This window comes from Stegostoma tigrinum, chromosome 17 (genome assembly GCF_030684315.1).
Source record: "Stegostoma tigrinum isolate sSteTig4 chromosome 17, sSteTig4.hap1, whole genome shotgun sequence".
NCBI lineage: Eukaryota > Metazoa > Chordata > Chondrichthyes > Orectolobiformes > Stegostomatidae > Stegostoma > Stegostoma tigrinum.
This window is the reverse complement of record NC_081370.1, coordinates 19,581,982-19,599,171: the sequence shown is the minus strand read 5'-3', so window position 1 is coordinate 19,599,171 and position 17,190 is coordinate 19,581,982. Positions and strand designations below refer to the sequence as shown.

Sequence of the window (17,190 nt, the reverse complement as noted above, 5' to 3'; positions counted from 1 at the left end):
TCATCCGTTGTCCGCCCAGGTGTAAATAAAATCATGACTAAAATGATTTCAGCTTTTCCCCATCTTGGAGATGTCAATAGAGAATATTTGTGTGCTAGGGAAATCTTAGAGTGAAAGTAATTTGAAAACATTTTCTATTTCTATTAGAACTGTAGGGTTTTATAACCTGTCTAAGACTTATTCAGAGTTTTTTTTAATAGATATGGTTTTGTACCCGAATAACTATTGTTTAATTACTCCTCTTATCAAATATTCTCCTCCTTTTTCTTTAATTTAAAAAAGGCCTTAGTCCAAAGTCAACATAACAATTCCCAATAGCTACAAGCAATTTTGTTACTAATGATGGGTCAAGATTAAGAAAAAGCTCTGGATTGATTTATTGTTTAAAACCATTTCAGATCAACGCCCCTGATGGCTAAATTGATAATTCCACTTTTTGTTGTGGGGCAAAAACATACAGGTGGCTTAAAAAATGTCTAGATTTGATTCTCAGTTTTGGTTGAATTGATGGGGGTGGGGGGGGGGAGACTGTGGCTCAATGGTTCACATTGTTGCCTCACAGCATTCGGGACCTAGGTTTGATTCCAGCCTTGGGTGACTGTCTGCGAGGAGTTTGCACAGTCTCCCCGCGTCTGCGTGGATTTATGTCGGGTGCCCCAGTTTCTTCCCACAGTCCAAAGGTTAGGTGGATTGGCCATGTTTAATTGCCCACAGGCTAGGTAGATTAACCATGGAAAATGCAGGGCTACAGGGTGGAATCTGTGTGGGATGCTCTTCAGAGAGTTGGTGTGGACTTGATGGGCTGAATGACTTTCTTCTATACTGTAGGGATTCTATTCTATTCTAATAGGTTTCAGTATTGAAAGGGTTCTTCAGGTACACTGGTTGTGTCCCTACAGCTGAGACAGGCAGCCTGTGTTGAAGTCCCACCTGCTCCAGAGGTATGTAATAGCATCCTGAACAGATTAAATACAAAATATTCTTCAGTGTTAATTGTTGATGTTTTCTAATCAACATGTTCAGAGATATTATTATGGGCCAAGACTGAAAATACATAAACAAAAACTCTGTTTGTGCTGTGTGGACTAACCCCATCATTACTGTAGTGCACAAAGGAATTTAATTTGAATGTGTAAAATAGTTTGATACAAATATTGCACAGCATGATTACAATTCTGTTGACACTATATATGAGTCACCATTTAATCTATAAATCTGATATATGCATGCCCCACTATATCATGCTGTTATCTAATACGTTTGTTATTAAAGTGAGTTAATTATAGTTAAATTTTAAATAATCTATGTGTGTCTTCACATAATAGCAGTTTTGTTGTTTTTGATGGCACCTTTCACTGAGGAATCACTGCTTTCCAAAATAAATCATTTGCACTTAAAACAAATTAATCTTTTGAGAGTAGTACTAAGGAGCTGTGAATGTGAAAAGTTTCTTTTTCCCCTTATCAGTTTAGAACTTCTTTTTGTTAGTTTACAAAATAAAAATAATTCTGCAAAACAAGCAATTTAACAGTTTCTCATAACTCAGCTGTGAAAACTCCCAGAGTATTAACAATACATGCCCCAGTCTCTTCCTTTTGTCATAGAGATTTACTCTATTTATAGCCTCTATACTGAGATTGCTAAATTGAGAATTGGATCAGCTCATGCAATTATTTTTTTTCTGGTGTTTGTTGTAAAGATTGCCTTTAAATATTATAATTATAGAGAAAGAAGTAATAAGTATTGCAGTGATCGAAAAAGTAAAACCTCCATCACAGTGTTCTTGTTGTTTACATCTTGTCATCTTTTTACAATAGTAGTGGAAGACATTTATTGAATATTCAGGCTACCCAGTAGTATCCATGACATATCTTCAAACATAGTGATCGCTGCATGCCTAGGGGAGGAGAGAGAACTTTTCCAGTGCTTTCTGACAAGATAAAGCTAAAAATAAACTTCATCGGTGCATAATCTCATGATTGTAAATATAAGAGTATCATTAGGTACAAACATTGCATCACGTTTCTAATTAAACTGTTTTGTTCTAATTTACATCAGTATTTTACTTTTAAGTCCAGCAACAACTGCCAGTCTGCTATTGCATCCTTGCAGGAAGAGTTTTAGACCTCAGCGGAGGATAGTGCAGATATGGGCAGGTGTGGAAATTGGTGCGTCTGGCCGATGTGCTGCCACTATCCCATCCCCAGGCTGTTTTCCCAGCAGTGGGATTGATACGTGAACAGCATGCCCAATGGCAATCAATAGGTACAGAGTTGAAGGATTTATAAGGCATTATGTCAGAAATTGACTGGAAATTTCTACCTCAGGGCATAAGGAACTGGACCAGCTACTGGTTGCCTCCGAGCAGCAAACAAATTAGGGCCAAATGGTGGCTCAGTGGTTAACACTGCTGCCTTGCAGTGCCAGGGATTCAAGTTCAATTCCACCCTCTGGCAACTGTGCAAACTCCACACAGACATCCTCCCCATGTCTGTGTGGATTTCCTCCAGGTGTTGCAGTTTCCTCCCACAGCTTAAAGATGTGCAGGTCAGGTGGATTAGCCATGCTAAATTGCCCATAGTATCCAGGGATGTGCAGGCTAGGTGGATTAGCCATGTGGAAAGCAGAGTTACAGGGATAGGGTAGTGGGGGTGGGTCTGGGTAGAATGATGTTCAGAGGGGAGGGTGTGGACACAATGGGCTGAATGGCCAACTCCCCCACAGTAGAGATTATATGATTCTATAGTGGTCCACTGCTTCAGGCTTTGAGGTACTTCTCGAGGTTCCCCACCCAACAAGCTTAATTAGCTTCTCAGTGCAACTGACAGCAGGTTTCTGCTACTGTACAGGAGTTGCTTCCAGGAAACGAAAACAGAAATTGCTGGAAAAGCTCAGCAGATCTGGCAGCATCTTATAGAAAGAACCCAAGTTAACATTTCTGGTCAAGTGACACTTCATCAGAATGCTTCCAGGAAAAGTAGGCAAGCATTATGTTGAGGATCCTGCACAATGCTTTTACTCTTAGATTTTGCTTGCTGCCTTGTCTTTAAATGTGCCACCAAGGGACTAATAAAATTCCTCCATAATGACACATATCCTCTTCCTGTGTTTTAGACTTTGTTACTGGAATAATTGCACTTATAGACCATGGTTTTGGCTATAAGCTACAGGCTAGTTTATGTCAGAAGAATATGCAACACAGTAAAATGCAATCACTTACAGTAGGGCTGAGCTGATGGTCTCATTATCAGTGGACGGTAAATTCTGAAACCCAAGTCATGTTCTGGGGACATGCATTCAAATCCTGCCACAACAGATGTTGGAAATTTAATTCAATTATATCTGGAATTAAGAGTCAAAAGATCACCATTAATCCACTGTCAGGAAAAACGCATCTGATTCACTAATGACCAATTCGCTTTCCCCTTGCCCCTGACTAAAAGATTCCTTAGCTACTTCTACAATTGAAATTAGTATTCCACTCAACTACCAGCAATTGTCTTTGGTATGTCCAGTTGTTTTAACAACTGAGGCATTTTAACCTCTTTATTCCACTTTCAGATGCAGTTTTTTTCCCCCACTTTCATATCTCCTGATGGTCCTTTCAAACGAATATCTCTTCCATCTTTCTTCGTTCACCATGTATTTACTCAGACACTCAACTTGCTTCAATTGTCCTGAAGCCTCCTTGCATCCTCCTCTCAATCTCTTAGATTTACGTTATTTAATTTGGTTTAACTTATTTTTAAAGTTTCAGATTATCTAAAGCCGAAAAGGTTCAAACTCGGTTGTATGGAGTCTCAAGGAATAGGTTATAGATTTCTCAGGACCAGAAATTGAAATATCCATCAGGTTAGACCTATGTGATAGGTAAGGGAATTTTCTCTGGTGAGAGTTCTGTAATGGAGTGCTGCTGAACTGAATGGGATTGTATTTTACAGTGTGTTTCAAATTGTTAAACATGTGTTATGCCTAAATAACTTAATTTATTTTGTTTCATCTTATTTGCTTAATGAACATCTATTTTCATGTTGAACAAAATCTGCAGCACTGCATTCTTGTGTTTTAGTGAAAGACTGTGGCCTTAAAACCAAACAAAAAAACACTAAAAAGCTAGATTGCAACTGGAATCTGACTTGTTCAGTAATAGTTTCAGCTGGATTTTTAACCACTGGAGGTGCTGTTTAGCAGGATTTGAAAGCAGTGGATTCAAAAGGGATCTTTCTCATTCCTTTTGAAGTAACGGGTGCATAGTGGTTCTTATAAATGAACTCCATCGTGGTGAAATTTATTACTTGGAGTTTCTAGAAGTACAAAATATAATATGGATTATTTGAATCTTTTACAGAAGTTGAACTTAGCAAATAAACTGAAGGTAGAAATAAAAGAAGGACTTTGTAAGGATGAGCTGCTTCATGTGATTTTCCAATGTTTCGAATTGGAAGGAAGGAAACCTGAAATTGGGATGTCACTGAAGAAATTAGCTAAAATACATATAGAAATAATGAAAAAAAGGCTTGAATTAGAGAAGAAGGACAAAGAGATGGAGTTAGAATTAAAAGAACATGAAATGTAAACAGACAAAGAATTTAGAGAAAGAGTTGGGCAGGCACCGTCTGGCAGAAGCAGCGTAACGTGAATAAACATGAAATTATACATTTTAGTGTAACAAGCAAATGACAGATATTAACTAAATATGATAAATTAGGAAATGTGGATACAAAGGGATCTGCATTTCCTTGTACACCAGTTGATGAAATAAACAGGCAGGTGCAACAAGGAATTAGAAAGGCATATGATATTTTGGTCTCCATTGCAAGTGGATTTGAATTCAGAAGAAGGGATGCCTTACTGTAGTAATTACAGGGCCTGGGTGAGACCAGTACTTGCAGTATTGTGTGCAGCTTTGACCTCTGTATTTAAGAGTGGATACTTGCCATAGAAAGAGTGCAGCAGAGGCTCATTAAAGTGATAGTGGGGATGGGAGGACTCTCATTCAAGGAGAGACTGGTTCACCTTGGCCTGTGTTCACTACAGTTCAGAAGAATGAGAGGGGATTTGATCAAACATATAAAATTCTTAGAGAGTTGGACTGACCAGGCACCAAGCGAACAATTCCCTTGGTTGGGAAGTTTTGAACTAGGGATCATAGTTTCAGGTCATGGGGTAGACATTTAAGATTGGTAAGACAAGATTTCTTCACTTGGTGGTTATCACCCTATGGAAATCACTATGACAGAAGGCTGTGGAGATAAGGTCACTGAATATATTCAAGGAGATTAATTCATGAAAGTCACTGGATGTCAAGTACATCAAGGAGAATGGAAAGAAAACAGGAATATAGCTAGCGATGGAAGATCAGCCATGAATTTATTGAATGCAGAGGTCAAACGACCAAATGACCTACTCTTGCTGCTAGTTTCTATGTATCCTTTAGTGAAGTAACCTATTTCTAAATGGTCCTAAACTGTTTCCTTTTGTCAGGAGAAACTATTTTACACATCTTCCTTCAACCATGACTTCTGCAAACTCAATACGAAATGGTTCTGTCAAGCAATGAATGTTTCCACTAAGCTATAAATTTTCCAGATTCTTCTAACTGAAGCCTGATGCCAATTGTTGATTCTTTTGACTTGTAAAACTCTCCCAATGTAAATAATTTTCCCATTCGCCTAAGAGAATTGTCTCCCTCTGGCTACAAAAATACTTAAAATTGATCATTAAAAGCCTTTCCTGATCAAAGATCAAAATCCAAACTCTTAAACAAATCATATTAAAATATATATAAATCACATTTGGAATAGATTTCTTCACTAAAAGAAATATTACAGGTAGGTATTTTGGACTCAGGCCTCCTGGCTCAAAGGTATGCATGCTACTACTGCACCACAAGTGCCGTCCAGAAACATCACAGATATATTTATCTCTAATTCCATTCCATCTTGTGCCAGTCACTGTCTTTTTATATAGGTTTAGTTGACTATCCAATCAATGTTTTTGAGCTCTCTGTACTTTTCAAACTCAAGTTAACAGCCTCATCTCTCTCTTATATCACAAGTGCATTAATTTCGTCATTGTTTAATAATTATTCCAGGTACCACTGAAACTTCTTAATCCTCTGTTAGTCTCTGCTTATCTAATTGACTGTAAAAACATGCATCACCAACTTGGTCTCCGTTCGTCATCAGGCAATTTATATCTTGGTCAGAGTTCATCTTCACCCCTAGTAAAATTCATTGATAGTGAAGTGAACTCTAAATGTAGCTGCAAAGGATAGCACAATATGTTACAGGACAACTTTAAGTAGGAATGTACTATCTCTCAATGGGATCATAACAACTTTGTATACAATTTAAATTTCCAAGATTAGCTGCCTCGTAAGCATCTCTGTTGATTAAAGTGATCAAGGCTAGTCTTAACATTTGATAACATACGTTAGTGTAAATCTCTTTCATTCTGAGTTATGGTAACCAATCTGAGTTTGAATAATCCCGATAGTCATCTGGCACCGTACCTATCTGCCCATTGGCAATGTGGCAACTTAATATTCACCCTACTGGTGTCCTACTTCTCACACCCTAAAACCACACTTTGATGTACTTAAAGCAGCTGTCAAAGGGCTGTCAGGATTTTTAAATTTCAGAATATGACAGCTGACTGCTGTGGAAAGGAGTTGTTGTCTGCCTTCCTCTGACAGTTCTTCGCTATAAAAGAATTATCACAATGGAAGTGCGGCTCCATATTTCTCAGGAAGCCCAGATCGGAATTGCGTCTCAGAATAGTGGAGCTCCTTTCTTTCACAAACAAGAGTTTGTCTGAACATGAAACATGAAAGCTGGCCCATTATTTCTGCATGTGATCTATTCTAATAAAGGTGGTCACCATAATCTTGCCAGATCATAAAGCTGGCTCTGTCATTAGAGAAAGATAACTAGTGGTAGTTTAACCTGAGGATCATCATGCCTCAGGTGAGAGGAGAAGAGTTCTTCATGGTAACCTCAGCCAGTACAGGAATTGAATCCATCGAACCCAACTATTGGCATCACTCTGCATCACAAAACCAGCTAACTTACCCCTTTTGTTCTACTCATCTCTAAAGACAGCACAAAATGGCTCACATGTTTTATCATTTTTTTCATGAATATTTGTACTTACGAAGCTGGAGATACTAGTAATAAGGATTGGAGTACTTTCCACCTCAGGCATCCAATGTCAATTTCAAAGCAACCCCATATCAAGTAAAGAACGGTTGGATGAAAAACTTTATCCAATCTGCCCTTGCAATTTGACTCTGCCTCGCCTATTCACATTGCAGCAGTGTCATGTTTTCCAGTATCAGGAATGTGTGACCACTAGGCATAAGACAATAAATCAGCATGATTCAGCTTTGTATTGTGGACTCATCCATTGTGGATTGTACTGAGACTGTGTTAACTCACGTGATTACTTTTATTGCTGCAATTCTTTGTGGTTCTATCTCATGAATAATATAGTTGAAAACCGATAGACGGCATTTGCAGAAATGAAAATAAGAGCTACATATTCAAAAAGTAACTTTTATAGAACAGCAACTACCATTTATAAATCATCACAATACTAAAATTTCCCAAGTAGCTTCACAGTGTTTTCAAACAAATTCTGATAGAGCCACATGAAGAACCCTTTGCAATCCCTTTCAATGAGTCATATGATTTGTTTAGGAACCTACAAAAGCCTATTCGGAATTCAGAATCTTCTGAGACTCTATAAGCAGAACAGGTTTTCCAAACCTTATCATTTTCAGAAGAATTTGTAATTTCTTTTTTCCAGCTGTCACCGGGTTCTGAGGATGACCATGAGGGAAGCTCACGTGAAAACCTGGGCCGGATTCAATTCAGCGTCGGCTACAATTTCCAGGAATCTACTTTCACCGTAAAAATAATGAAAGCAGTAGAGTTGCCAGCGAAGGACTTTAGTGGCACGAGCGACCCATTTGTTAAAATCTATCTGCTACCTGACAAGAAACACAAACTGGAGACAAAGGTGAAAAGAAAGAATTTAAATCCGCATTGGAATGAGACGTTCCTGTTTGAAGGTGAGGTTGATTAATATTGCTAAAAGTTGCTCATTTTCTCAGTTCATTGTCGGTTGTTTCACTGTTTCTTCATTTGGGTGAGCCATGATGTTGTGGCTGGGAATCTGTGGGATCAATCTTCCCAAATAACGTGTCTTGCACTAATTTAATCTGGAGAGTGTTTTCCCTGTCGGCTGTTTACAAGTGACTACATCAGACAATTTATGCGACATCTAATTGACACCTGGGAGGTTATAATGTAATGAAATGGTTCAAATCATTTATGCACAACATAATGAATATGCAGGAAGAGTTGTTGAGTTCAAGAACTGCAAGAGAGAAATGATATACAATTGTCATTTGAATCTCTCAGGGAAATTGCACCTCTCAGAAATAACAGATAATGTGAAGTTTGATTCATGCAGTGGTTACCGTAATGATCCTGCTAGTGGCCCAGGTTGTGAAGTGATAATGAAACCAAGATGCTAGAAATGTGGAATTTAGAAGAATATGAGAGTATGGGCACAGGAAGCCCATTAATCATTAGTCTGATTTAGTTAAATGGATGACTGGGGCTAGACTTGTATTTGCTGAACAAAAGCATAAAGGGATCTGTCTGAAATCTTAAAGATAATGAAGAAAATTGATAAAGTTGATCCAGATAAATTATTCACTGTGGTGAAAAGTTTCAAGTGCGTCAACTTTGGGGAAAAAAAATAGGAATTCAGAAAGGCTGGACAGAAGTTGTGTACAGGATTTTAAAGTGGTGGAGTCTGATGTTTGGAATGAGTGTTGTAGCAGGAGTTATAAGCTTGTTGATGAGGCTGTTCTATTTTTCCTTATCAACCTGTTCAGAGATGTTATTACACCTCTCTAGAGCAGGTGGGCCTTAAACCTAGGCCTCCTGATCGAGGGGTAGGAACTCTACCACTGCACCAGTAGTTCTATGAGCTTTGTTTTATTTAAGAAAAGGCAACAATTTGGTGAGATTCTTCATGGGTAGATGATTTTGAATTAATCAAAAACAGCTTGTTGTCATAATGGAGATTTTGTTTCCCATGGAAAAAATTCTAAAATGATCCAACAAAAACACAATATTCTGGCTTTAACAGACAAACTCAAGGGGTTAAAATCTCTCGGGCCTAAGGTTACTGGGCTCAGCTTGATTTGGCTGCTGGACCTTGCCCTATTGTTCAAAATCTGGGCTTAATTTTCTGTTTGTGATTCAAACCTTGGGACTGGAAAAGGGGAAAACCATAGTTTCTCATAATATATGCAGGATACTGTTGTTTGATACTACAGAACTTAAATATTGCTGAAAAGAGAGATGCTGCTTTTTACCTTGCACTCATCAGGGCAAACACAAGCTTCCCAATTCTTGGGTAAAGCAAAAACTACAAATTCAATCAAACCTTCTGTCTTCTTTTTGACTTATAAGGATACGTTCAGTATCCTGTTGCTTTCTCCATGACAATGCCTTGATCAATCAGAATTGATTTTCCGACTATTTATCCAGATAAAAAACATGAGCGACAACTCTCTCTGTTCAGTAATATACAGGAAACTGAACCTTGTTGGAGCTGAGTGTTATAGTGTTGTGGAACTCCAGGCCTCATAGGAAATCATGCTTGTTTTTTGTGGGAGTCAATATTGAAGAAATTGAATGATCAGCAGTGTTACATCAAGGGCTGTCTAATAAATTTCCGTTTTGGTTCCAGCATCCAACTTTGAGGAATCCAGTATGGATTTCAGCAGGTGCTGATCGATGCAGAGCTGTTGTTTTATCTGCAGTTAACTTCAGCATTATTTGAAAATATAATGTGTTACTGACACCCAATGGCAAACTATGAATATTGCACTGATATTTGATAGGCCTCAATTATCTGATACATTTTAGCCCAAGCATATTGCAATGCAATAGTGAACTTCTAACACTCTATCTTAATAATTTCAAACAAGTGTATTAAGCCTTTCTACAGAAAAGTATTTCCACACAGCAAACTGACCACTCAACAAGATATAACACGGATTATTAAAAAATTACAAAATACTTGTCCAATTGGTGTTGCCTCCATCCTCCCCTTGTCCACACACTGTGATCATTATTGATCTTCCCTTCTTTCCTACTGATGATATCTGTTGTAAAGATGCAACTACTCGTGTGCCAACTACTTATCCAAGTGAGATAACAAGGTGTAGATCTGGATGAACACAGCAGGGCAAGCAGCATCAGAGGAGCAGGAAAGCTGACGTTTTGGGCCTAGACCCTTCTTCAGGGGGAAAAAAAATCCAAGTGAAATTTCTTTGTGTGTAAACCTAGATGATGACTGTTAGCAGACTTTACAGCCAGTCAACGAGTGGGAAATGTGTCTTCTGAGTTTAATCCTGCCAACTCATCTGCAGTCACATTCCAACCAGGAGCACAGAATGCAACTGATCAGGAGCAGACCTTTCCTGTCTGTAGAACTCTGCATTTAATGTTCCAATGCCTATTTGGTTCAATATTATCTAAAACTAATAGATGGTGTATAATTGGCACTGTAACATATGATTAGTTTATTTCCCATAAGTGATGACAACAGAACCATCTTAAGGTGACTTCAGTCATTTGTGCGGAAACAAACTCTAGAACAAAGCAAGATACCAAAATGTGAAGCTAGATGAACACAGCAGGCCAAGCAGCATCTCAGGAGTACAAGAGCTGACGTTTCGGGCCTAGACCCTTCATCAGACAGTGGGATGGGGAGAGGGTTCTGGAATAAATAGGGAGCGAGGGGGAGGCGGACCGAAGATGGAAAGAAAAGAAGATAGGTGGAGAGGAGAGTATAGGTGGGGAGTTAGGGAGGGGATAGGTCAGTCCAGGGAAGACGGACAGGTCAAGGAGGCAGGATGAGGTTAGTAGGTAGGAAATGGAGGTGCGGCTTGAAGTGAGAGGAAGGGATAGGTGAGAGGAAGAACAGGTTAGGGAGGCGGGGACAAGCTGGGCTAGTTTTGGGATGCTGTGGGGGGAGGGGATGAGCTAGGCTGGTTGTGTGGTGCAGTGGGGGGAGGGGACGAGCTGGACTGGTTTTGGGATGCGGTGGGGGAAGGGGAGATTTTGAAGCTTGTGAAGTCCACATTGATACCATTGGGCTGCAGGGTTCCCAAGTGGAATATGAGTTGCTGTTCCTGCAACCTTCGGGTGGCATCATTGTGGCACTGCAGGAGGCCCATGATGGACATGTCATCTGAGGAATGGGAAGGGAAGTTAAAATGGTTCGCGACTGGGAGGTGCAGTTGTTTATTGCGAACCAAGCAGAGGTGTTCGACACAAAGCCTCCTTGACATCATTACAGCTTGGTTCAAACATCAGCTAAACAGCTGGATTCCAGAGGTGAAATCAGAGTGGCTGTCCTTGACTCCAAGGCATCTTTTGTGCATGTGTGGCATTAAGGAGCCCCAGTACAATTGAAGTCAATGGGAATCGTGGGAAAAACCTCTCCAATGTATAATTGTTAAATTTGGTGGTACCACAAGGTAGAAAAGTATGTTTTGCAGATGACGTAAGGAGTCCGCAAAGGGATATAGATTGATTAAGGGAGTAGACAGAAGTTTGGCAGACAGAATATGTTGTGTAAAAATGCTGGCTTCCAGATTTTTGTGCCTTTGCGCTTCTCTGAATAAAGGTTGGCAAGTTGGACTAATTAATCTTATACCTTAAGTAGCTTCTCACATGGCATTTGGATGAAAACCATTTGAACATATTTTATTTGTAAGTTTTTAAACAGCTGGAAGATTGATTTCAAACTTTTAAAAAATATTTTGTCACGTGTATCACGTCCATGAATAGTGGGGACTTTTCTGAGCCCCAAATTCATTTCACATGTTAAAAGTTTGATAATAAAGCTGGAAATAAGACCAACCCAAGTCACCTGACTTCTTTTTGCAGTTTGGAGACATGAGCCTTTTCTGATCACAAGGGTATAATTAGATTGAATAGATGATTTAAAAAAAGATGCTGCCTGTATGTCTCAAACAATCAGCAGTTTTGACCAGCAACCCAGAATGTGTAATCAGCACGCATACCCCACATTATTTGGAGGAAAAAGAAGGTTGAACTTGGGAAAAGCCACTGGGTACAGACAAAATTCATTTCAGAGCTGTTTGCAGTTAGTTTCAACAAAGTCAATGAGCCATCAGTTCAAGCAATACCTCAGGCAGAGAGTAGGAAGCACTTTGAAATAAATAGTGAGCAGTGATATCTGAGGAAAATCATAAGGTTTGGCTGGGGAAAAAAGAGGAGACGCAGAACTGTGGGAATTAATCAGGAGGATAAATACCTGAGTTTAAAAAAAGTGACCAGGAAATTGTCAATTGCTTGGTGGTGAATAACAACTGCCAGGGACTGTACAAAGTACTGAAATTAAGAAGAATGTCATTATTTTAAACAACTGTAATTATGTTGCTTAGAATTATTTGGAAGATTCTAATAGAAGGAAACTTTAAAAAAAAACTAGTTATTTCATTAGAGATAGTAGGAACTGCCAATGCTGAAGAATCTGAGATAACATGGTTTGAAGCTGGATGAACACAGCAGGCCAAGCAGTTTCAGAAGAGCAGGAAAGTTTGATGTTTTGGGTCAAGACCCTTCTTCAGAAAAAGGGTCTCGACCCGAAACGTCAAGCTTTCCTGCTCCTCTGATGCTGCTTGGCCTGCTGTGTTCATCCAGCTTCACACCGTGTTATCTCTATTAATTTCATTACTTATCTTATTCCTACGTGGTAATGTTTGTTAGATTCTATTTAAATTAGCACTGGAAGTGGTATTGAGAAGGGAGTTAATTTATTTCATAATTAATTAACTATATAATAAATAATTTAAATAGGACGCTATAAAGTTGGCAAGGCAGAACAGGTATTGAAAAACACGGGATCTTCTGGATGCCACTGTGATCCAGATTTAAAAATACATCTGTAGCAACTGTTTGCAAATTGAGTAGCTTCTGTGAATATCCTTTTAATGGAAAAGGTACACTGTTGAAATAATTGGCTTATTCATTTTATTAACTCTGTTTTCACTTCAATGCTAACAGTTGGACAGTCAGGTTTGAGCTGGAGCCTGTACTAGACATAATGACAAATCAGTGACTATAATATGGGAAAGTATGAAATTGTTGACTTTCGCAGGAAGAATAAAAAGAAGCACATCATCTAAAAAGTGAGAAATTGCAGAGCTCTAAACATAGAGGAACTGCAAAAGGCTAGCATGCAGGTACAACAAATAATTATGAAACCTGAAAGAATATTATTGTAAATATTATTGAACATAAAAGTTGAGAGTCTATGCTTCAATCATCTTGGGCATTGTTGAAATTGCATCATGAGTACGTACACCGCATTAGTCACTTTATTTAAGGTAGGCTGCAAATGCATTGGAAATGGTTCAGAAAAACGTTACTAGACAAACACTGGATGAAACTGTTTATTTTGCTTCTCTGTCCTTAGGTTTCCCTTATGAAAAAGTGGTTCAGCGAGTGCTGTATCTTCAAGTCCTGGACTATGATCGTTTCAGTCGAAATGATCCTATTGGAGAGGTGTCATTACCTCTAAACAAGGTGGACCTGACACAGACACAGACATTCTGGAAAGAACTAAAGCCATGTAGTGATGGAAGTGTAAGTAATATTCAATTTTCCTTCATATTATTTTTTGCAGCTTTTGGCACAGATGGCAACTATAGTCTCAGTAATTTTTGTATTGAAAACTTCAAATATTCAGTAAATATGTTCCTCTTAATAACTTTATTTTTAATAATTAAGGTTGTGTCCTTTAAGCTCAGTTTCTTTGAATACATATCCATTGTAATAATATATTACATTAACACTGCGACATAAAGCCACTTGACTGTTATATTAGGAAAGCTGACGCAAAAGCTGCGACAAACAGGTGGCTTTTAAGGATCATCTTCTGGAGAGAGGCAGAGAGGTTTAGGAAGGAATTCCAGAGCGAAAGGCATAGGCAGATGGTCACCAATAGTACAATATTTAAAATTCAAGATGCATAAGGTGTCAATGTGAAGCCGTGCAGATTTCTTGAAGGCTTGCAGGGCTTGGGGAATTGATAGACACGGGGGGGGGAACAAACTTGTTTATTCTGCCTGCACTCTTTCCAGTGCCCACACACATTGTTATGAAATGGTGATCAGTGATCAGTGGCATATGACCAGGAATTGAGAAAAGCTTGATGTGTTTCACAAAAAAAATCTCCCAGTTGCACACAAGTAATGAAAATAACTAGAAACATGAAATATGTGGTATTTTCATACCAAGATATTGTAACTTGATTGCAAAATAGCTGCCAGTGGTTAAGGAATCTGAGATAGTGTCTGATTTTTGTACATCACGCAAACTAAATTACAGGACAACTACATTTTTGGTCATGATCAAATTAATTTAATTGCCTTTAGATAATGCATATTATCAAAAAGGTCAGTCTTGCATTTATACAGTGGATTTCATGGCCTTCAGATGCCCCAAAGTACTTCACTGTCAATGAAGTGTTTTATGAAGCACATTGTAGGGAATATACTAGCTAATTTCTACACAGAAAGTTCCAACAAAACAGAAATGTGCTTAGATTGGGAGTTGAACCAAGAACCTTATGCCTTCAAGAGGAAAGTACCACCAACTGAACCATGTGTGATTTGCCTACATTTCATAGAAGCTCTGGCATGCCCAGCAATGGTGGAACAAATATGGTTGGAGAATATACCAGAGGCTAGCACAGGTCAAAGAGTTATGAGGTTGAAGGAGATTATAGAAATAATAACATTAGAGTGTAGGAAATAAGAGCAGGAGTAGACCATTCAACTCTTCACTTCTACCCCGCTATTCTACAAAATCATGACTTAAATCCTCTTTTGTACCACTTCTTCATACACCTTACCACCCTGAATATTTCACAACTCTATCTACTTCTTTAAATACTTCCAGTGATTTAGAAAATTGTCAAGTTGAGGATTGTGAGGAAGGTTATCAAAGGATATGATAAGCAATAGACCAGTTGGAAGGTTAGGTGGAGAAAAGGCTGTAAAATTTAATGATGAAAGGAGTGAGGTGATGCATCTTGGGAGGTGAATTGCAAGAAGAAAGTATAGAGTAAATGGCAAGACCCTTAGGAGCATTGAAATAGAGAAGGATCATGTTCTGCAAGTCCGTAACTTCCCGAAAGTGGGAACCCATGTAGATAAAGTGGCAAAGAAGGCATGTGGTATGGATTTGCCTTCATTACTCAGCATTGAATGTAAAAGTTGGTAAGTCATGTTGTAGCTGTGTAGAACTTTAGTTGGTCCACATTTTAAGTACTGCATGTAGTTCTGCTCTCTAAACTATAAGGATGTGGAGGCTTTGGAGAGATCGTAAAGGATGTTTACCAGGATTGGAGTGTGTTAGCTATAAAGAGAGGTTGGACAAACTTGGATTGTTTTTGCTAGAGCATTGAATGCTGAGGGGCGATCAGATAGAAATATATAAAACTGTGAGAGGCATGGATAGGGTGGATGTTTGGAATCTTTTTCATGGGGTGGAAACATCAAATACTAGCAGGCATAGGTTTAAAATGAGAGCGCATAAGTTTAAAAAAACATGTGCGCAGAATGTTTTTCATACAAAGGGTGTTAGGTGCCTGTAACTTCCCGCAAGCAGAGACAATAAGAGGCACTTCGACAAATGAAAAGGCTGGGAACTGAGGGATACAGACCATGCGCAGGATTCGGAGTGAGTTTGCCAATTGGATACAAAATTGGCATTACAGTAGGAGACTAAGGGTGGTGGTGAAGGGTTGTTTTTTGGACTGGATGAGAATTCAGGAGGCATAGTTGATCAGTTTGCAGATGACACCAAAATTAGTGATATTTGGGACAATGAAGGTTATCTAAGATTGCAAAGAGATCTCAATCAGTTAGGATAATGGACTGAGAACAGGCAGATGGAGTTTAATTTGGATAAATGCGAGGTATTGCATTTTGATAAAACAAACAAAAGCAGAATTTATACAGTGGTAGGGGCTCTCTGAGTAGTGTTGTAGAATAAAGAGATGTAGGAGTTCTGGTATATAATCCTTTGAAATTTGCATATCACAGCTAGACAGGTTGGTTACAAAGTGTTTAACACCCGTGCCTTCAATGCTGAGACCATTTAGTCTAGGAGTTTGGACGTCACTGTGGATGGCATAGTAGCTTAGTGATAAGCACTGCTGCTTCACAGCACCAGGGACTCAGGTTCCAATCCAGCTTTAGGTGACTGTGTGGAGTTTCCACATTCTCCCTGTGTCTATGTGGTTTTCCTTCAAATGCTCCAGTTTCCTCCCACAGTCAAAAGATGTGCAGGATTGGATGGATTGGCCATGCTAAATTGCCCGTAAAGTCCAGGGATGTACAGGCTACGTGGATTAGCTAGGAAGTGCAGTGTTACAGGGATGGGGTGGATCTGGGTAGGATGCTCTTTGTAGCAGCGATGTGGACTTGATAGGCCAAGTGGCCTGCTTCCATTCTGTAGGGATTCTATGATCTGTCAAGTTTGTGCATTCTCACTCAATCTATCTATTTCGCTGTCCAGAATACTTATGTCTTCATCACAACGTGCCCTTCCATTTATTTTGTATCATAAGAAAATTTGTATGCATTATGCTCTGCCCCCAAGTCATTAATATAGATAATAAATAATTAAGACTGCTTTGAATGCCTTTCTTTTTGATTTGATATTCTCCTTGACAGCCTTTGTTAAGCATGGGATAGGTCGTCCTTGACATCAAGTTTTTCTTTTTGCCTGGAATAAATTTTTGCTGAGTATTATGAAGTATCTGTTTAAATGTCTGCTACTGCTCATCCCTGACTTTCCCCTTAGTTTATTTTCCCAGCCTACTTTAGACAAGTCTTTCTTCATAGCTCTGTAATTGTCCTTCTTTCAGTTGGTTTTAGACCTGAGTCACTCTCCTTCAAAGGGAATTTGAAATTCTACCGTGCTGTGGTCACTACCCCCAAGATTTTGTCCCCGATACCCATTGATTCCAATTTTTTTTGGGCTTCTTGATGTCAAATGCAGCCTTGATGTTAAGAGCTGTAACTCTCACCTCTCCCCTAGAATTCAGCTCTTTTGTCTA

At 38.9% G+C, this 17,190-nt stretch overlaps 1 protein-coding gene across 2 annotated transcripts in view; it reads left to right on the top strand.

Moving 5' to 3' along the window:
- The window catches only part of LOC125459215 (synaptotagmin-7-like), a 637,664-nt gene that overhangs the window by 590,862 nt on the left and 29,612 nt on the right, over positions 1 to 17,190 (top strand). For both annotated transcript variants that reach the window (XM_059652015.1, XM_048545304.2), the window contains 2 exons: positions 7,810 to 8,074; positions 13,537 to 13,706. In XM_059652015.1, coding sequence (XP_059507998.1) covers positions 7,810 to 8,074; positions 13,537 to 13,706 — 435 coding nt within the window. The remainder of the gene's footprint in view (positions 1 to 7,809; positions 8,075 to 13,536; positions 13,707 to 17,190) is intronic.